The 22,300-nt window shown below is 40.1% G+C and overlaps 1 protein-coding gene across 2 annotated transcripts in view; it reads left to right on the top strand.

The window, feature by feature from the left end:
* The window catches only part of lama5 (laminin, alpha 5), an 88,501-nt gene that overhangs the window by 35,377 nt on the left and 30,824 nt on the right, over nucleotides 1-22,300 (top strand). For both annotated transcript variants that reach the window (XM_056385504.1, XM_056385503.1), the window contains exons 4-22: nucleotides 675-793; nucleotides 1,387-1,557; nucleotides 2,235-2,332; nucleotides 11,402-11,517; nucleotides 14,889-15,007; nucleotides 15,115-15,205; nucleotides 15,339-15,473; nucleotides 15,620-15,682; nucleotides 16,218-16,358; nucleotides 17,187-17,324; nucleotides 17,619-17,753; nucleotides 18,560-18,694; nucleotides 19,233-19,370; nucleotides 19,670-19,722; nucleotides 20,032-20,131; nucleotides 20,297-20,349; nucleotides 20,481-20,586; nucleotides 20,678-20,777; nucleotides 21,394-21,550. In XM_056385504.1, coding sequence (XP_056241479.1) covers nucleotides 675-793; nucleotides 1,387-1,557; nucleotides 2,235-2,332; nucleotides 11,402-11,517; nucleotides 14,889-15,007; nucleotides 15,115-15,205; nucleotides 15,339-15,473; nucleotides 15,620-15,682; nucleotides 16,218-16,358; nucleotides 17,187-17,324; nucleotides 17,619-17,753; nucleotides 18,560-18,694; nucleotides 19,233-19,370; nucleotides 19,670-19,722; nucleotides 20,032-20,131; nucleotides 20,297-20,349; nucleotides 20,481-20,586; nucleotides 20,678-20,777; nucleotides 21,394-21,550 — 2,168 coding nt within the window. The remainder of the gene's footprint in view (nucleotides 1-674; nucleotides 794-1,386; nucleotides 1,558-2,234; nucleotides 2,333-11,401; nucleotides 11,518-14,888; nucleotides 15,008-15,114; nucleotides 15,206-15,338; nucleotides 15,474-15,619; nucleotides 15,683-16,217; nucleotides 16,359-17,186; nucleotides 17,325-17,618; nucleotides 17,754-18,559; nucleotides 18,695-19,232; nucleotides 19,371-19,669; nucleotides 19,723-20,031; nucleotides 20,132-20,296; nucleotides 20,350-20,480; nucleotides 20,587-20,677; nucleotides 20,778-21,393; nucleotides 21,551-22,300) is intronic.

Here is a 22,300-nt window from a genome sequence, read left to right as displayed (position 1 = left end):
CTCTGTGTCTTTATGAAGCAACAATGTGAATGAAACAAGCCGAAACATGAAACATGTTTTTACAGTTTAATGAATTGTAAAAGGCAAATAAAGCCTCATCACATCATCTTCTTGAGATGAACTTAAATTATTACTGATCTCTGACCCTTGACCTCAAACCTGCTCCACAGGTAGAGGATCTTTCTTTGCTTTTTCCCTTTTTTATGTCCTTGATAACTGATATCTTTGGTTTTTATAATTTAGTAATATGTGATTTGTAGTTTTATTGCCTAAATGATTCATTCATGTATAAAAACTTAATTGTTGGATCAATAATATTGGGGTTGGGATGGAGTCAGTGTTAGTGCAGTTAGTGGCAGCCAATGGTTGTGTATTCCAGCTGTTGTGAAGCTCCAACTGAGGTGTGTTTAAAGAGGACTGCTGGGTAAAAAACAGACCTCCACCAAACCCAGACCCTCCTCTAATTATCACAGTGAGACACATCATTAAAATACCACAGGGTGGTTCACACTGAAGTTAAACATGAAGGGATGATCGCGTTTCCCAGTCTGTGGTTTTAACTGATTATAAGCTTTTCTTTCTTTTCTCCCCCTTTCTCTGTTCGTGTGTGTGTGTGTGTGTGTGTGTGTGTGTGTGTGTGTGTGTGTGGTGTGTGTGTGTGTGTGTGTGTGTAGCCTCAAAGAGAGACTGCATTGAGCGTTTTGGACAGAGTACCATCGAGAGAATCAACAACGATGACGACATTGCCTGCACCACCGAATACTCTCGTATAGTCCCGCTGGAAAATGGAGAGGTTTGTTCCATTAATCAATTAGTCGATTGATAGGGAGATGATCAGCAACTGATCAGAATGCTCATTAATGGAAACAGTCACTGTTTCACTGCTTCCTGGATTATTTTGTGGAATTAGGAACTAAATAACTTCAACACGTCCATTTAAAAGAGCTGCCGAAGCTTTTGTCTGATATTTTTGTCTTTTTTTTATTTTCATTTTTTATTATTAAATATTAATGTGAAACTGCTTCATGTAGCTGAAATGCAATTTTTTAAAAATTTTATGTAGAAATAAAGCTGCTACTGAAAGAGGATATGTACCAATAGTTAAAACAACCCTTAATTCATGCAGTGCAGAGTCATTCTGTGCTGTGATATCATTTTGTGAATATTTGTGCTTGATTCGGTTGATATCATCCCCTGATGCTCACTAGACTTTCCCAGGCTGTGATGTTTATATTTCTGATAGCTGATAAAGCCTTTGTCCTCCTCTCTCTCACTCTCTCTGTCCCTATCTCTCTCTCTCTCTCCCTATCTCTCTCTCTCTCTTTCTCTCTCTGTCCCTATCTCTCTCTCTCTCTTTCTCTCTCTCTCTCTCTCTCTCTCTCTCAGGTCGTGGTGTCCTTGGTGAACGGTCGTCCCGGGGCGATGAACTTCTCCTACTCACCGGTGCTGAGGGAGTTCACCAAGGCCACTAACATCAGGCTGCGCTTCCTGAGAACCAACACGCTGCTGGGACACCTGATGGGCAAGGCGCTCCGCGACCCCACAGTCACCCGCAGGGTAAGAAGGAACTGATGATTCAGCACTAATGTGTTGATCATCATCATATTCTCCCAAAATGATTGACAGCAAGACCTTAAAGGAAATCATGAATGTAAACTCTGATTGGATATTCCTGGCTTTCATTTTCTGATTTAATATTCAGTATTTGAAATATCTGACATTCTTTAACTCCTGATTTCCTTCTTTAAATTACTTTAAAAAGCTCTAACTAAGAACAAAGAAAAGTTTTTTACAATATCACATGTATATTATGTGCAGTGTCTCCCTGTTTTAACACTTTTGTGAAGATATGAGGTTTAAATGAGGAAAATATTTAAACCCCAGACACCACATTATTAGAGCTGGATCAGTAGAAAAAATATATCCAGTATATATATTCGTACACATTCAGGCAAATGATTTTGATAAGTGCTATATATATAAACTTTATTATTATTGTTATTAACTATTTGGACAGAGCCAGGCTAGCTGTAGTAGTCTTTATGCTATGCTATGCTAAGCTAAGCTAAGCTAACCGTCTCCTGGCTCCGGCTTCATATTGACCATACAGGCATGAGAGTGGTATCTATCATCTCATCTAACTCGCCGCAGTAATATCTTCTTTAAATAACACATTAAATATCACAATACACTGATGGTACTAACTGAAGTTGTGCATTGTTGTTTTTCTACAGTATTACTACAGTATCAAAGACATCAGTATCGGAGGACGCTGTGTGTGTAACGGCCACGCCGAGGCCTGCAACGCCAAGGACCTCAACGACCCCTACAAGTAAGAAAACCTTCAAAAGACCTGTGAACGTCTCTCACACACACACACACACACACACACACACACACACACACACATATAAGGGAAATCAGACTGCACTGTCATGATTCACAGACGTGGCAAAACAACATTGTTGTGACTAGATTCATGTAGGTGCGTGCGTGTGTGTGTGGTTCCACTGAACTGCTAAACACAGCCCGTTATAAAAAATGATTTATGTTATTACTGTGAGTACTCTGACTCAGAGACGTCTACAACTCTGCAAAAAAACACGTCAGTAATCTCTTATCCCCGAGCTGTGACTTTGATCTGAAGCATTATTCTTTGCTGCGGTTTCATTTGCTGCAAGTGTCAGGTAAACATACCTGCATACCTGTAATGCAACTGAGGGATTTGTTTAAACACATAAGCCACATGACAGAACAAAGGAGATAATGAGGGCAAAATAGATATACATTGAAATGAAGCACTAATCTGCAGCATCATTTATTAAATAAAAGCCTTTTTTTTCTGGAGATTCTTGTCTTCAGGAACAAGTCTAAAGTCAGTTTGTGAGTCTGCAGGTCGTAGATCAGGTCAGATTCATGCTGTTAGTGTCAAATCTCAAGCAGATCACAAACCAAGTCGAGTCAGAACAAATGCAGACTCTCATCTCTCTCGTCCTGTTGTCAGTAAAATGTAGGATAAAAGCCAGAATCAGTTTTTTCATACACATTTAAAATGCCAATTCATCAACATTAGTAGTTCTTATTTTTTCTGCCTGCACAGACAACTTCCTAACAAGATTAACTGATTCATTCCTGAAAGAGAAACATCCACCCAACATGACCTGAGCAAACAAAACAAACTTGACACATTGGACCAAAGCCACATGATTAGCTCTCCTGATTGTGTGACCTGGTCGACCCGATTGAAGGCGATTGTGTATCTGAGAGCAGTGAGTGAAGCTGTGGGAAAATTGTGATTAGCTCAGCAGTTAGCCTGCATGTACTACAGCAGTCGAAGCTTGGCGGTATATGTGAGTAATAAAACATAACATCAGCATCAGAGCAAGAGAAAAGGAGTCAGTAACTGACAGAGGAGAATGATGTGCAGAGGAAGAGGAACAGTAGTAGTTGTTTTTCTCAGTGTGTTAATGCAGTTGCATGGGAGAGAAAACATCCAGAGGCGGAGAAGTTTTTGATTGTAACTTTCATACAAACAAACTTCCTGTTCTTTATGTAGTTTTTATTGTGGAGGCAAGAAAAACAAGATGGAGCTTGTTTTAATACATGTTCATATACTGTGCTGTGGGTGTGTGTGTGTGATTTCCAGATAAGTGTAGGTCTCTTGTGAAAAGTGGAAGTGGACAGTGTGTGATTAATTTAATGATATGTGTGAATGTGTGCAGCTGTGACTGTGTGCTGTATGTGGATTGTATGTGTACATAAGCATGTGTGTGTACTTTATTCGTGTATGTGTGTGTGAGTAACTATAGCACCTGGAGACTGGAGGATTTTACAATAAGCCATCATTACTAAAATCCGCCATGAGGCACACACACACACACACACACACACACACACACACACACACATACAGGCATGAGCAACCCCATGTTCGCCTATTTGTTCTGTCTGTCTTTTTCTATGTGCATGTATGTGTACACACACACACACACACACACACACACACACACTGGTACAGACTTGTCGGTGATGTAGCTGTTTCCATGTTGTTGCTCATGACTGATTTGGGAATTTTGCTGTATAGGATTTTAGAGGGGGGAGGGCGGGAGACGGGGGAGGGATAGATAGGATGATGTACAGTGGAGGGAAGTCTGCTGCTGCTGCTGGGAGGTGTTCACACTGTGACCCCCACATTCTGCAGGAGACAGTAAAGCTGTGATTTGATTGACAGTAGATACAGAGACACAGGTGTGGCTCTGTCTGTGGTTGTTAACCTGCAGTCAGGATCTCTCAAGAGGTTGTAGAAACATATGTAAGATGAGAAAAAATAGCATTGTTGTTAGAAAAATTGAGTAGTTATTCCCGATTTTTTTGTTTTTTTGTTTTAGGGCTACTATAAATGATTATTGTCTCTATTTTGTTTTGACCCAAACCCAAAGATAATCAGTTTATGATCATATACAACAAAGACAATCTGCACATTGGAGAAGATGTTCCTCAAACTGATTCACATGAAGTGTGGGTCTTCAACTTCAACCAGATGTGTAGAGAAAACCTAAAACTAACATCTGCTTTGCTTAAACCGGTAATTTTGACACTGAAATTTATTGAAATTAAATACAGTAATTTGACTCGGAGGATGTTTTATGCAAATTGCAAAGTTAAGAAACTGTTCTTCACCTTGAGTCGGGCTGCCCAGCTCTCTCTCCACCATAATGCAGTCTGTGTTTCGTCGCGTTTAAACTGCGAACTGTTTCCTTCAGTCATTACGATATTAGCCGTGCAGCTGCAGATCGAAGCGTTCAGTCACCTGCCGCTGCCTTCAAACGCAGACCTGCGGTCAGCATACCTGCTGGATGTAACAACAGTGTTAAACAGGATCCAGGGGTTGATGTGAGTTTTCAGATGAAGCACGATCTCGCAGCTCCACATTCCTCCTCTCTGATACAAACCAGACACTGTATCTCCAAACGCTTGATGAGGTCAGGAGGGATTTATTTGAATTCCTCATCCCGAGTTCCCATCAATCAAACACCTGCACGCATGAAACACGTCTGTATTACATGTATGCAGCTCTAACACTAACTGCCTGACTCAAACATTATGATTTTCAACCTTTATACGTACAAACCAGATTAGAACAGATCAATCTACATTCCTCTGACTGTTTAAAATACCAAAATTCCCTCTAAATCACAGATTTATATCCACTTCATTATCACAACTGTAACTGTTTAAATTCCAGTTACAAAGCAGGGATTATATTTGAAGAGCACTTTAAATAGTTTGAAAGGATTCACCTCACAGCGATTGCTTTTTCCGTTCAGGTTAATCATTCTGTTATTTACCCAGATGAGTCACAAGTGAAACACTGTCTGTCTCCTGAAGCTCAGTCTATTCTTCGTCAAAGCCAAACAGATGTATCTGAAGGTGAAATCCAGCCAAGTCTTTAATTTCTCTCTCCCTGATGAAGCTGCAGGCTCACGCAACCTTCAGCGCCGCGTTAGCTTTCGGTGAAATATGTCTGGATCGTAGCTGATGGTGAACAGCTCGCAGAGGGAGAACAGGTTGAAATGTCAACATCTATTAACAAGCTTCCTCCCATCTCTCTCCTCTTCAGCTTTCTGCTTCTCTCAGTTCCTCTTTATTCTGTCTCAGTATAGGAGGTTGATTGCTGGAGCAGTGTTGTGCAGCGACACATTACTTCGTGTCAGTAACAGCAGTGTTGGGATTACAAATTGAAATTCAGTAATTACACTGGTGCGTCCGGTGTAGATGCTGGTCTGATGCATGTTAGCTTGATGCAGGAGCTGGAGGTTTGGATGGAGGTAAACCGCTACTAAAGGAGGAGAGATGTGACTCCTGCACACTCATGCAGGACTAAGGTGGTTGTTGATGGTCAGCAGAAACCTCCTTGTGATCATTAACGCCACAGCTTCTCCTGTTAAATCCAAAAGCTGCGCTGAGTAATGAAAGTATTGTAACTAATCACTATTTCTGTTAGTAATTAGTAAAACTATGTACATACTTTTTAATGAGTCTTATGTAATGAATAACTGAATATATGTAATTTGCCCAAAACTGATTAGAAGCCTCATATAACCATGTTTATAGTGGCTGCTCATAACTATACTCAGCTATTGTTGTTTTGTTAACATGTTAATTAAGCCGACACTGATGCTAATCTTAGTGTTATGAACTTTAAAGTGTTATAAATCACTTGACTAAAATCTGTAGCCTTGCCTATATTGATTTCAGGCACATTCAGAAGATTAGTAGATTAGTGCATTTTTAATACATATAATTAGCACATACATCAGTACATAAGTCATAGAATAGCATCACGATCATTTACAGCTATAATTCACTTAAACTGAACGTTTGTGCTAAAATGTCCTCAGGCAGATCTTAGCCCCACATCATCATTACAGTCATGAACATACAAACATAGAGGGTATTGTTCTGCTTATGCCAAGATGCCATGAATGCCATATATAATTAAACTAAAGGTATCGGTAAAATTTAAACATGTAACTAATTTTGATCTCACTCTCCTCTGAGCTGTTGAGCTGAGGCTCAGCTGTTCCTGTGTTTGCCTACCGTTTAATACTGGGGCAAAAAAACATCATTAGTGTCAGGTTCAACTGTTCGGTTACTAAAAGTTTACCCACACCTTCCAAACATTCAGAATCCAAAATTGACTCTTTCTCCACAGTTCCTTCCTCCTGTTCTTTAGTTATTGTCCCGACACCTCAGTGACACCCATAGGAAAAGTCTGTTTCGTCTTAAACCCTCCCAGGATTCATAGTTCCACACATCCAGGATCAGACTCAATTATACTTGAATACACACACACACACACATACACACACACAAACACCAGCTGTGCTAATGGTTAACCCAGATGTAGCCTCACCTCTCGGAGCTCTGATCCTGAACTGGAGGTGATGCAGAAAAGTGAAGCCAAATGGTCCCGAACAGAACAAACCGTCACCAAGCAGCCAGATGGCAACAACATGACGTCTGAACATGATTCCCAACATTCGTCTAATTAGGCAGAAAATGTGCAAAAACTCTGGTTACTTATTTGTTTATAACCCTTCTTTAAGATTTTTTTTATTTAGTTTTCTAACTTTATCAAAACTTTGAACCTTGAACCCTCATTGTTACTCCTCTAATTTATCTATATATGATCTATATGTTTGGCCAGGTAAAATCATCAGTGACTGCATTAATCATATTGTATATATCTATCTAACGTTTTAATGCTGGTGTGCGCCTGCTGTAAATCAATCCCACTGTAAATATGAACCTGCTACTCATCATATAAAACCTCTGGTGTGTTGTTAACATGACATCTACAGTGTAAACACGTTCAGTGTGCATGCATTAGAAGCATATACAGCACAGTGAAGACAGAATTAATTCCATCAGTGGTCAATTTGTTTTCAAGAGATAAATATCAATGTGATTATTTATCATCTGAAATCCCTGTAATCCCACAAAAAGGGAGAGAAACCAGACTCCAGAGATGATCCTCATCCAGGAAGTACAGTTCATACTTAGTTTGACTGTACTCTGTGGTCTACTCATCATCAGCCTACAGACACACTCTTTTAAACCGCCATACATTATCATGGCAGTATAAACACTTTCTGCAGTGGAAACATGTTCCTCAACTCGCACAGAGAGAGGTCAAAACACACGTAACGTAGGAAATCTGAACCCAACAATTAGAATCATTAAAACACCTCACTGTGTATTAGACATGGTCAAATTACACATAATTGTGTTTTGGGAGATATTTTATCCGTCAGTCGAGCTCGTTCTGCAGTGTGTAAGAATTTGTCAGCAGATTGGCGGCATTAATGTCAGACAAATAAAACAGTTTGTCGCTTTGGCAACAGTGCTTCTTATTTCATCTGAACTGTGCACAGTTTGAGCTTAAGCACAAGCAGCATGTAAGAAAATAAGTATTCATACAATCACATGAAACAATGGCCATAAACAATGGTGTATGTGTGTGTGTTTTTGCGTGCGAGAATATGCATGCAAGCAGATGATGTGAAAGTATGCACACGTCTTCTCTCCATAACTTTGGGGCCTTCAGAGATATTACAAACACATAGTCCTCCACATCTGTCTGCTCCAAACCCTGACAGACAGACACACACACACACACACACACACACACACACACACACACACACACACACACACACACACACACACACACGACATGAGGTTGAGCTGAATTTGAACAGATTCCTGCTTTAGTTCAAACACACACCTGACAGCGCGTCTGAGGCCGAACTCTGCCCTGCACAGTGTCTGCAGGACACAGACTCAAACACTGATAGAAGAATCACTATCGTCTCTGCATCCAGGAAAGAGACAGTAAGAGTAAGTAAGAGTAAGTAAAGTAAAAAGGCGTGTAGATGTTAGATATTTTCCCATAAGACACAATCAGATGAGAGGACACCTAAAAAATAAACAAATAAATATGCTTTTCTTTTTTTTTTTACCTTACATGAGGTAAAATCTGCCTCTTTAAAACAATGTTTTCTGAGTAAATAAGAGGAATGAAACCACATCACTCAACTGTTGTAAAGTGGAAAAACAATTGTGCTTTAATAATGTCAAACAATTATGGATTTTAAGTAAACAGAATAATTGAATTTAGCTGAATAGTCCTGTAAGTAATGAAAAAGTTCTATATGCTTCAGTCAGGAAGCTGCTGGTGACTGAAACCAGGAAGTAGTGAATTTCGGGTGGAAAAGCTCCATTGAAAGTCATTTCCTAAAATGCTTGAACGCAGCTGATCGCCAAGAAGGAAAGAGATGCATCAGGGAGCGTGTGAAATAAACTCTGTGTGTGTGTGTGTGTGTGTGTGTGTGTGTGTGTGTGTGTGTGTGTGTGTGTGTGTGTGTGTGTGTGTGTGTGTGTGTGTGTGTGTGTGTGTGTGTATGAGAGAGAGAGAGTGACAGAATGAATGGATCTGATAGTGAAGGTGAAAGCTGGAAACACAATCAGCCTGTGGAAACACAATACACAGACATGTTATCAGCACGCAACACACCTCCCCACAGTACAGCAGCCTCCAAAAGTCTTCGGACAATTTAAACAATTCAAATACTATTCAAATAGAAACTTATTTTGAAACCATCTGTTATTAAGCTTTTTGACCAGAATTGAATGAACACAAACTCAAAACTCCAACTCCAAAAACACGAGAGCTACTTAGACTGGTCATTGCAGACAAAACAAGCCTGACCCTGCACCTGTGTCTTATCTCTCCCCTCAGTTTCCAAAACAGCTGCCATGTTTTATCTAATTTGAAAACCTGAAGTAAGAATGAAGGTCGGCCCAGAGAGTGGTGCATCACAGGTACAGGACGGGTTTGATTTTAGTGTTTCATTAAAAGAGAGCGCTGCTCACTCATCTGCTGACAGTTTGTCCATGTTATTTATCGGTGATCAGGCCGTTTTAAGTCTGTATTTTATGTGGAACTGACATGTTTTGATGATTGAATGATCTTCAAAGTAATTTTAATGTAAAATTGTCAAAGAAAATTCTGTTTTTAGCCTCACAAAATATTAAGATTTCCATCTTTTCTCAGTTTTATATGAGTAAATTGAATATCTTTGTGTTTTGATCATCTTTGATCTTAAGAACACTATTTTCTGATGTTTCATGGACTTAATTAACCAGTCAGCAGATAAACTGTTAGAGCTCTACAGTGCGTATTGAAACAGACTCTTTCTAGTTCTACACAACTCAAAACCACAGTAATATAATCCATCCTGTCTCTTCAATGCAAATATTCCTTAACTTTAAAGAGTAACTTCACACCAGACTGAAGAGCTGCCGCCTCCTCTGGTTAAACCACAGTCAGCATCACTGCTGGGTGGTCAGGAGCGTATGTGTTGTACCTGTATCCCCACCCAACAGTGATGTCACAGGCTCCTGGAGTACACAAAGAGCACAAACAAGACTTTCAGGTGGTGTGATGTTACTCTTTAAATAATTGTTTATTCTGGAAAACAACAATACCTGCAACACATCCATATTTGAATCTATGAAGATGTTCTAAGAGGCAGAAAAAGAGATGTGGGACACAAATAGAGGGTTTAAAGGTCTTCATGTAGTATAAAGGTAGATGTTCATGTCTTTTTAAATATAAAGCAGTTCTAGCTTCTGTCATAATACTGTGAAAGTATCAAAGCGCTCAGTTCACAGAGAAATGCACACAGCCTGTATTCAGAAAAGAGTCTTAAAGAGTCTTAAAACAAACCGTCGGGACTTCAGAAACTTTGTGATGTCACAACAAAGCAGTCACTGCCTTCAGCCATGCTCCAAGCCCCACCCATCTGGACCCACCCTAGGATTTGGTTCCTCTGAGTCTTTACCTGAAATCTTCTATATTTTTATTCGCTCTCGATCAGAAAACAGTCGGCCAATCAGAAGAGAGGCTCAGAGTTCCCTCCTCTTAAAACCACAAATATGTATTCTTATGGATCAACACTTCAGATACAACATAGGCAAAGTGTAAAATATGGGACCTTGATTGATTCTTGATTCACTTAATCACAACAGGAAAAAGTAGAATCATAATCAATATTTAGGGGATCACCTTTGGTCTTTCAAAGATCACATCCAGTTGTTTTCTCCCTACAGCTGCTTCATTCAGATTTCTCCTTTTCAGGAGTCTTTAACACAAATGTGAAAAACATAATAAAAAAAGGTTCATTGTTCACTTGAGTCATGTGACCTTTGCTTAGAAAATACCTGTTTAAGGTTTGGAGTCAAATTATCTGTAAAAGGACAGGAGTCAAATTTGTGCGGAGATATATATTTTTTCCTTCTCTTTCTCGTGACTCCAGTCGTCGGTGTTTGTCTCTGCCTGAGCGGTGAAGAGGACTCAGGGTTTCTCTCCCTCCCTGCTGTGTTTTGGCCTCACTCTGCAGGCTGCAGGTTCACAGACTAATCCGATTAAAGGCCCGGGTGAAGCAGTCAGCTGCTGTCGATGGAGGACAAAGATTAACTCTTTCATTATTGGGGGGGGGGTCTATTTCCACTTCTTTCTTTCTTTCTTTCTTTCAGAGGTGGAAGAATGTGAACTTTTGAGAAAAGTTCAAATAATGTTTTACCCAAAACACAATCAGCTGAGATAGGTACATACCACAGCCTTTTGTCTGTCTGCTGTGTGTCTGCACAGTTTGTGTGTGTGTGTGTGTGTGTGTGTGTGTGTGTGTGTGTGTGTGTGTGTGTGTGTGTTTTTGTGTGTTTTTTTTACATTTAGTTACATTTAGAGGTAAAAGTCAAAATCAAACTTTGACTGTTTGGTGTCACGGCATCCTTTGTCGTTTTCTCATGCTGTCCTTGTTGTTGTTGTTTACAGGTTACAGTGCGACTGTCAGCACAACACCTGTGGCGTGTCTTGTGGCCAGTGTTGCCCCGGATACAACCAGATACCATGGAAACCAGCCACGACCTACAGCGCCAATGAGTGTGAACGTGAGTTGTGAAGATGATGATATACATATGACATTCATAAGCATATGTAGAAGTACTCAGGCTGCACACACACACACACACACACACACACACACACACACACACACACACACAAATCACTGGTCCGTTGAGAGGAATGTGCTTTCGTTCATGTGTTGGTTCCACAGAACTAGTTCAGCTTTAATTCATGAAGCTGCAGAGACTCGTGAGCTGCTGTTGTTTAACTTTGACAGATCTTCCTCGTGCTGGTGCAGAGCACATTCAGACAGTGCTGGTGGTGGATAAACGTGTTACCAACACCTCTTGGCTCTAATGTTGATCAGTAGATTATTAATGCTTATTTTTTTTAACTCATTCAAAAATATGTCATGTTAAATTGAGATTTATTAAAAACTTATGATGTCCCTTTACTTTCTAGATGCAGTAACTATCAGTTTGTAGATCAAGTTTGATTTTAACTATTTTATGTCCAAAATACACAAAGTGGATTTTTAGGAATGATTCATTGATGTTCAGTACAGTATAAATTCAGTAAACTTAAGTCCTAAACATGGATGACTGACGTATCGTCGACTTTGATTTCATCCAGGTTATCAGATGAGAGCTTTGATCTTCTGTGTTTGAGTCTGTCGGGTGAACTTGTCGTTATCGGATTGCTGGTTATATTTACATGTGAGAGTCGTCTGTTATCAAAGCTGCAGTTATATTTAACAAGGAACAACACGTGTGTCACAATAGCAAAGGGGGTCAGTAAAGGTCAACGTGATATGAACAAAAGCGAGAGGGGAAAAAGGAGAGAGGGAGATGCAGTTTCGGTTACAAGGTTGTTTTCAATATTCAGCTTCTGCTTAGTGAGACTCTGTTCACACTAAAAATCAAAGTGTGTGTATTAAGTTTTTTCTGGCCCAGTTGTAACACAGATTAGATTGTTTATTCAGTCAATGTGAAGAGGGTAAAGCTTTACAAAGTCATTATTTATGAATTTTGTTAAAATTGTACGCATGACATCTCAAGACGTAGCGCTCAGCCTGTGGGAACATTGTATAATGTCTTCTGTAGCTCAGGGGGAGCTTTCCAAAGTTTGACAAATATCTCGGTTTCAGCCCCGAGAGTTTTGACAAAAAGCCTGAATTACAAACTGGAGCTGAGGAGGAAGACAGTCTAAGGAAAGACACAGTTGAGTTTCGTTAGTGGAAATATAGGTCTCTAGGTGTCTGACTCTGCTGCTTTGATTTAGAGCGTTCTTTTTAAACTGGTGCAGTTTTTGAAAGTGCAGCATGAGCTGCTGGAATTTAACATGCAACCTGTATTTTAATGCCTAGATCTAAAATCTTCTTCCAAACCTAAGCTCTCTAGCCAACTATAGGCAGAGAGAGGCGGTTAGACTGAGATTGAGGGAAGAAACTGTCTATGAGAAAATATATAATGTGGTGTAGCTCTGAGGGCAGGACTCTGTCTCTGCTCACATGCAACTTATTCTGGTCTAGTTTACTAATCACTGACTGACTCACTGCACTGGAAAGCTGTTAAAAAACTTTTTTTTTTTGGTTATTTTCAAGAAAAAAAACTGCAGAGTTGCTCAGGTCTGAGAAAAACACTCAGTACTATCAGACTGGAGTCAGAGCTCCAGGATAAGGAGTGCTGGTTTATTCAGCCGGCACCTCTCAGGCGCGGAGGGGCAGATAAGAGTGAAAAACTCCACCAGGGTTTCACTGAGTCTGTGTGAAGAGGAAAGACTGATCCAGGCTTTTTCAGCAAGTGAGCTTCAGCTTCTTCTCCTTAGTTCATCCTTCCCATACAGAAACCTCCAAATGAACATTTGAACATCTGCTTTCATAAAAAAAAAAGTTTATGACAACAGTATGGATGGTTGTAAAAAGTAAGACTGAAGTACAGTTGATTATATGTTGAAGCAGAGACAAACCAGATGCCTTACAGCAAAATAAACCCAACAAAAAAAAACACGTGTATCTAAACAGTTAGTTTACAGATGGAATATAATTGATTCAGGGCAGTGTACCATCTCATATTCCAATCTCCCCTTTACATTTTCTATCATTAGTTAAATATTTAATTAAATAAATAAGGTGACATTTACAGTTTAAAGAACAAGAAAAAAAACCTTTTTGTATGTTTTTTAACTCAACAATAAACTGGCAACCTGTTCCTGTTACCTCTTGTGCAGTGCATGCTGGGATAGGCCTGATGGGTGAATGGGTAATTTCATTAGTAGGAGCTTTAGTACCTTTAGTATATACAGTAATACACATACAAACATCGTCTCATGTGGTTTTTTTCTCTACTTTTTGAATGAACATCTTCTAAAACTAGTTCTCGCTGCACCACAAAGAGCAATGACTGAATCCACCCTGACAGAGGCAGCAGGCTTTGATCACAGTCTTTGAAACAGTCTCATCTCTACTTCAGACTCCAGTGTCTGATAACTGACTTTCATCATACGTCTCTTAAAGAAATGATGAAGCGTGTGTGGTTTGCGTTAATTACAGCTCCTCTCATTTCAGTCTTTTTTGATTAGTTTTGAAACGTGGTGAATGTGATCCTCAGTACAGTGTGTAATCTCGCAGCTGCCGCAGGAAGCAGATTGAAGCGACTTCACAGAGCAGACGGAGCCTCATGTCTGAGGGTGTTTCAGATGTCACGTACAAAATACTACAGCGTTTGAATCAGCGTCTACTACTTTGCTTATTAGTGACTGAGTGTGTAACTAACTGGTCGGTCTCCTTTTCTTACTGATGTTTTGTTTCCTTGTCTCGTTTCTTACTTTATCTTCCTCCTCTTTATTCTCTTTTTCCTGCTTCTTGTCTCTTGGCTCGCAGCAGTTTTTACCTCCCAGGTGAATGTTTACACTGTTGTTTCAGAGAGAGAGGTGTGTGTGTGTGTGTGTGTGTGTGTGTGTGTGTGTGTGTGTGTGTGTGTGTGTTTTGTTGTGCAACTGTGTATTTGTGTTGTGTTTTTTTTTTTTATTCATCTGCTTGTTAAAAAGTTGCAAAAGGTTGGATACTATTTAGTTAATGATGTCTCTTATTTATTTGTTAATGAAACAAGAAAAACATACTTCTCAGAGAGAAATTATTTAAATCTTTGTGAAAATATGAATAATATCACAATTCAATAATAGTGCAATGCAATTCAATAATGCAACATTTGTCATTAAAATCCTATTTAGAAACAAAGATACTGCGTTTTAACAATGAACCACTTCAATTTTTGAAAGACAAGAGTCTAGCAGAGTTAGCTCAGTGTCAACTCAGACTAATTTAGTTTGATTGTTATTAGTTTATGTTATTTGATTTTTTTTGTTCTTGCTCCAGATGTTTTAAATTCTACTGACTGTGTTTTGTGTTCGACAGCCTGTAACTGTCACCGTCATTCGTTTGACTGTTACTACGACGCTGAGGTGGATCAGAGGAGAGGCAGCATCGACGTCCACGGGCACCACCGAGGAGGCGGAGTCTGCCTCAACTGTCAGGTAACTAACAGCAGTGATCAGCAGTGTGAAACTGATCAGAGTACGTTACTGACTTTTGTTACTGATTCCGGTCACGATGAGGTAACTTTAAACTTCTCCTTCTCCAGCATCACACCACCGGAGTCAACTGTGAGCGCTGCATCCCCACCTACTACAGGTCACCTGACCACACCATCGACTCCCCACTGGCCTGCTCGCGTGAGTCACAGTCCTCCCTCGGATAACACGATCGAATGGACATGAAATCTCACTCTGGGACGGAGATAAAACATCAATCTTTTACTTATTTATTTATATTCGTGTCTTTGCTCTTCCCTTCGCCTCCCTGCAGCCTGTGACTGTCAGTCAGAGTTTACAGACGGCACGTGTGAGGATCTGACCGGTCGCTGTTTCTGCAAACCAAATTACACCGGGGAGAACTGTGACTCCTGCTCCAACGGGTTCATCAACTTCCCCGACTGTTACCGTGAGTTACAGCGGCAGAAGCACCTCAGAGGAACCGACTGGGCTTTGATTTCAGTACCTGAGGAGACTGAGCTTAAACAGGGTGCAAGCAATAAAAAGTCTGACTTATTTCCTGTCTTCTAATCTGACTCTCTCTCTCTCCACCAGCCATCCCCACCTATCCCACCAACAACAACAATGGCGAGGCGAAGCCGGCAGGAGAAATCATCAGTAAGATCTTTACTTTAGTCTCTCTGTTCTGAGCTGTGAGGCTGAAGATGTTATTTCTTTCATACCTGTGTGTGTTGTTCTCTCATCCCTTACCTAAATTACTGCAGTGTGTTTACAATAAATGCTATCTATAAGTAAATTAGTTAGAAAGACTTGAACTGTTGTGAAACCAATAATACATTAAAAAAGTAAAACAAAACATGAAAATGAAGTACAGCTAAATAAATATATATTTATTTAATAAATATATAAATACTCAACATTTTAAAAAGCTAAAAAGAACAAAACAAAAGAGTTGACCACAGTGTTTCATCCAATGTCGCTCATATCTGCATTTTCCCATGCTTCCTCTCACCTGTTGAGCTGCTGATGTTTTGGGTTGACGTCAGACGGGAGTTTTGCAGTTTGAGTGGAATTTGATAAGATGGACCAGGACACTGTTCAGTCCGACCTCAAACAGACATGTTTTTCATATCAAACATGAATTGACTTTAGAGGAAAGAAACATGACTGACTACGTGACTTCTCTCTGCAGACTGTGAGTGCAGTGCAGCTGGGACTGTGGATAACTCGTGCAGGCCGGACCCCCGGACTCGAACCTGCGTCTGTAAACCAGGTTTCACTGGAGACCACTGTGACACCTGTGCTCCAGGTTTCTATGGACTCAACTGTCAGGGTGAGAGATGGATAGAAAAATATATGAGGGCTGCAACTAATGATTATTTTCATTATTGATAAATTATTATCTCAATTAACCAATTAATACTTTAGTCTATAACTAAATTTTTTATATTACAACAATATTTTTTAAACGTCTTTATATAACGTACTTCTCTCCTGATGAAATCTGACTCACTTTATTGTCTCGTTGCCAATTGCAACCATCAAAACATTATAATAGTTTGTTCGACTCAGCTGCTGCAGAATTTACAGCTATTTTAGTGTTGAGTGTTAAGGATTGTGGACCATTTGTTTGACACAGACACACACTCTCACACACACACACACACACACACACACACACACACACACACACACACACACACACACACACCCACATACACATACACACTCACAATCTCAGACAAAAATACAAATACACAAATGGAGCCAGAAATTCCAGGCACTTTATTTATCAGTTTGTTTATTTATCCTGTTAGTTTGCCACCCAGGAGGTACCACACACACACACACACGCACACGCACACACACACACACACACTCCTGAGTAAACAGCATTCCACCAAGATGTGTTAGTGTAAATAGTTTCACTTTTACACCTTCAGTCAGTGGGGCTAGTAAAGACGTGTGTGTGTGTGTGTGTGTGTGTGTGTGTGTGTGTGTGTGTGTGTGTGTGTGTCTGTCTCTGTGTCTGTGTCTGTGTGTGTGTGTGTGTGTGTGTGTGTGTGTGTGTGTGTGTGTGTGTGTGTGTGTGTCTGTCTCTGTGTCTGTGTCTGTGTGTGTGTGTGTGTGTGTGTGTGTGTGTGTGTGTGTGTCCATCCAGCCTGTCAGTGCTCAGGTCCCGGCTGTCTGGACGGGTCATGTGACTTGGTGACCGGTCACAGTGTGTGTCGGAGCGGTTTCCAGGGTTACCAGTGCGACCAGTGTGCACCTGGCTACTTCAACTACCCACTCTGCCAACGTGAGTCACCTGCAGCTCATCTTCCTCGCTGTATACATATATAAAAATATATTCCTCCGGTGATCGTGTATCCAGTATGTATATACTATATTTCAACAGTCAGTATTTATTACTTGAAATTTTAACAACTGATACGTCCATCAACTGATGATCATAAATTTGAATCAGCTCATATCTGAAAGTTTGAACAAAAACTGAACGTTAAAACATTGAAATGTCATGTTTGCATAGAAATGAGCAGATATCTGTAGGATCCAATATTTGATGAGTGTGTGTCCCCCTCCCTCTCTCCAGTGTGTGGTTGCAGTCCAGTTGGCTCTCTCCCTGAGGTCTGCGATGCGTCTGGTCGCTGTCTGTGCAAACCGGAGTTTCAGGGGCCTCGATGTGAACAGTGCAGATCTGGATTCCACTCCTACCCCAACTGTCAAGGTACACACACAAACACACACACACACACACACCTGCAGAGAAAATCATATTTCATGCATCTGTTACTGCTGAACCCCCGCTTACTGTAATGAAGAGAGAAACTTTAATATCCCGTTGGACTGCACACATGGAGAGACACACCTGGTAACACTTAACTTTACACACCTTCTTATGAAGTGTTATATTGCCTTGTTAAATTTTATGATTCTTAAAGCCTTGTCCGAATGAATGACATGTTAAAGCTGTGACACATATTGTAAGGACAGGAGATTATACTGCTCTGAAATATGGGTGTGGTGAGAGAATTCAGCAAAATATTTCCCGAACAAGTGCAATTAAATGCAGACTAATGTAAAATCACAGCTTCAAAATTAATTGTAAAAACATTGATGGAGCGGTTGATATTTTCAGAAAGGTCGAACACCAGGCCCCCAAGAAAAGCTCTCAGCCGTGAGGTGATGCTGGTGTAGGCGCCACATTTGGTATCACTGGCTCAAAATGAATTTTTCCCAGTACATAGTCATTATAAAAGGAACAGCTGCAAAACTGTGAATAAATACTGACACATACTCCCCTGAAAGGACTCTTTGTATTATTACAATTTCATCCATTACGTCCAAAACAATGAAATTGGTAAATTAATTCCAACAGGAAGCCATCCAGCTCATCACGAGGATGTCTAGCACTTATTAGCTATTTTGCAATTCAAATATCATGCTATTGTAATGAATATGCTCCTGAAACATTCCTAAAACCCAGACATCGACCTGATGACACCGTCTTTGACCTGTTGTTGTTGTTCTCAGTCTGCTCCTGTGATCCTCGCACCTCACTCGACGCCAGCTGCACTGCTTCAGGTCACTGCCACTGCCGGCCCAATTACAGCGGAGCATCGTGTGACCAGTGCGCTCCTGGTTACTATGGTTACCCTAGCTGCACACGTAAGTCGCTGAACTAATCGTGCCTCAAATACCTGTAGAAAAAAGAAATAATGGAAACCTTAACTTTGTATCATTTATAAAGCTGCTTTTGGTGCTGATACGTGATGCTTATTGACAGAACTGATGGAATGTAACTAAGTATATTTACTGTACTTTAAGTACTTTACTTAGTAGGCTTGGGCCAATCACGATATTTCCTGCCATATGCGATATTTTTCATAATATCGGGAAAAAAAAGTTCTAAAATACAATAATGTAATTATATTATAAAAAACTGAAAAAACTTGAAACATGAATAAAAATGAAATAATATAATTATTTATGATTAAAAAAAACAAACAACTGAAACAAAAAAAGATACAATATATAAGAATGTAATTATTACATAATATTGTATATTGTGATATAATTTGGAGGTGAATTCACCACAGAGGCTTCAGAAAGTAGCCAGAATATATCAGTAAAAATATCAACACATTAAACATCAATCAGTGAGTAAACAGGAGAATAACTGGAGTTGACGATGTGTGTGTCGCAGCCTGTCAGTGTTCTGCAGACGGCTCTCGCTACTCCAGCTGTGACCAGGTGACGGGACAGTGTGTGTGTCTGCCCAACGTGGTGGGACTGAGGTGTGACAGCTGTGCACACGGCTCCTATGGCTTCCCAAACTGCCAAGGTACACGCACACACGCACACACACACACACACACACACACACACACACACACACACACAGACATACAGGTTAAAATGAACATGTGCAGACAGACACTTGAACTGTGGTTTCAATTATTCAACATTTAGTGATATGCAATATTACGCAGTTTTGTTAGGTACTGAATATATATTAAATATATCAGTTATATGTGTTTAACACTTCAACCCTGAAAAAGTAACAACTGTAGATGCCCAAACTCACACGTCAGCCTTACAACAAACTGAGTGATGGTTTTTGTTTTTCTCTGACATTTGAAGCCGGAACTTGTCACCCTGCCGGCTCTGTTCACTATGCAGTGCAGCTGCCAGTGGTAAGTGTTTCTGTTTGTTTTTTTGTTTGTCTTTTGATTATTTTCACAAATTAAATTCAATAACATGATTTAACAGGAGAAACACAGATTTCAAATAAAAGAGCTGAGATGAAAGCAGTGACAACTAATGACCCAGATCAGGGCAAATCTGATGTAATTTTATTTTCATGTGCACTATTGTTAAATAAAAACATTGTTACTTATCTGGTAAACAAAGTGTCACCTGTAATTACTTCATGGTGTAAAATTTTCCATAATATTTGCAATGGAAATGGACTCAGTGGTTTACTTGTGTATTTACTCACTCAGGGCCAGTGTGAGTGTCGTCGTCATGTGGAGGGTCCAGCCTGCGACAGATGTAAACCTCTGTACTGGAACCTATCTCCTGACAATCCTGAGGGATGCTCCAGTAAGATATACTTCCAATACACACACACACACACACACACACACACACACACACACACACACACACACGCACGCACACACACACTGCACAATGTCTCATTAGACTGAATGCAGTTAATGCAGCTCATAAATGAACTAATATCTGTGTGTCTCCTTCCTCCTGCAGACTGTGAGTGTCACGTTGCAGGGACTCTGAGTGGTGTAGCAGAGTGTGCACAGGTGAGCTTCCCTGTCCTGTACTTCTTGTCTATAATTTCACTTTAAAAATTCATATAAAAGCGCTGTAAGATCACTCTCCATGTTTCCTATTATCACGCTGATAATAATCATTTCTTTCTTGTGCCTGACAGGAAACTGGTCAGTGTCACTGTAAGCCAAACGCCTGCAGTGGAACCTGCTCCACCTGTAAAGATGGGTACTACAACCTGCAGGAGCACAGCTACTTTGGCTGCCAGGGTAAGTGTTCATCAGCTGTGATGCTGCTCTCTTGTATTTGTTAACGTGGAGCTCATGCTTACATGCTTACGCGTGTGTGCTGTGTGTTTAGGTTGCCAGTGTGACATCGGCGGCTCAGCAGGTCAGTCTTGTGGGGAGAGGAACGGCCGTTGTCGCTGCAGACCCAACGTGGAGGGAGCTAAGTGTAACCTGTGAGTGCCACAGCAGCTTAACACACCTGTTCAGTTGTGTCTGTTGTACTTGTAAACATCAGTAAATAATTGTTAAATTAACTGTTAAAGATAAAGATGATTAGTAGCTTTAATTTTTCACACCAATGGTTGTGAGTTTCAAAATTAAAGACTACATTTCCCATAGTTCCAGTTTCCTTATATCACAAAAACAATGCTGCTATGTGCGTCTCCCTCCATCCCTGAATGTTGTGGATTAACCAAATGATAAACATGTAGAAAAGAAGGTTTTTTACAAGTTCTTTGCTCTTACTCTTTTGTTAATACCTAATCAATGACACAGAAAGAACAATATAGTAGGAATGTAAGAAGACATCAAACTGGACATAGATATCGCAAGAAACAAAATGCAGTAGCTTGCTTCTGGATGGGAAATATCTTGTTTCCTATTGCCAGCTTTATTTGGACAAAAATGTAAATATGTCTTGAACATTATCAGCACACCAATAAAGACGTTTTCAAATGAGGGGAAAAGTACATGTCTCACACCTGCTTTTTTAAAACTGTCATCCAGACTGTGATGTTTCTACTGTAGTCTTATGTTAACCTTTCTGAACGGATCTTCCTGTGTCCTCAGACCTCGTCCAGATCATTACTTCCCAGACCTCCATCACCTGAAGTTTGAGATCGAGGAAGGGACCATGCTGGACGGCAGACCGGTGCGATTCGGCTACAACCCCCTGGAGTTCAAAGACTTCAGCTGGAGAGGTTACGCTCAGATGTCCCCAATCCAGGTAGGAACACAACTGTCTGACCTCTCACCTTTCAACTACACGGTTATAATTCAGATTCCATTTGTAGCTCAAAGGGAAATGGATTTAAGATGAACAACAAATTACTAATGTTTGATATTAATGTTGATGACACATTTATAAACTTCAATAAAGTATATTTTTATAGTCATCTCTCAGATGTATTGTTACATGTAACCTGTTTTTTTTTTTTAAATAACTTGTAAAAAAGCTGATGTATATTTTTTAACATGCTCAATGGTGCAGTTATGTTGTGTATTCATTTTGTGTACATAGAAATTTTTTTTGACTGTGGCCCATCATTTATTCTCCTCCTGCATGAATTAGACAGCTTGCTCCATGGCTGAGTGTTGTGTGGACATTTACAGGGATATTTCTCTTTGGTAGAATCACTTCTCAGCACATAAACCTCTGAAATACACAGGAGGTTAACATTTTACAAGCTTGTCCTGTATTTGATTTTGCTGCAAAAGCTGTAAAAGCGTCAAGTGGATCTTCAGGACAGATATTTTTGGAGGTTATTTATTCCTCAGCTTTCATGGATGTTTGTGCTGAAAAGTGGAAATCCAAAGAGAAACATGTTGGGTTGTATTTGAGGGTAAACGTGTTGTTACTGACTGATGGTTTGCTTTTGGTGGTGCAGGTGATGGTATTAAGGTCTTTCTCTTGGCTTGGTTCCTCTGCCTGTGTTGGTGTTTTCTTACACCCTTGTCTCTCCATTCCCGTCTCCTC

The sequence above is a fragment of the Seriola aureovittata genome, chromosome 9 (assembly GCF_021018895.1).
Source record: "Seriola aureovittata isolate HTS-2021-v1 ecotype China chromosome 9, ASM2101889v1, whole genome shotgun sequence".
In the NCBI taxonomy this organism is placed as follows: Eukaryota; Metazoa; Chordata; class Actinopteri; order Carangiformes; family Carangidae; genus Seriola; species Seriola aureovittata.
This window is presented reverse-complemented; position numbering and strand designations above follow the sequence as displayed.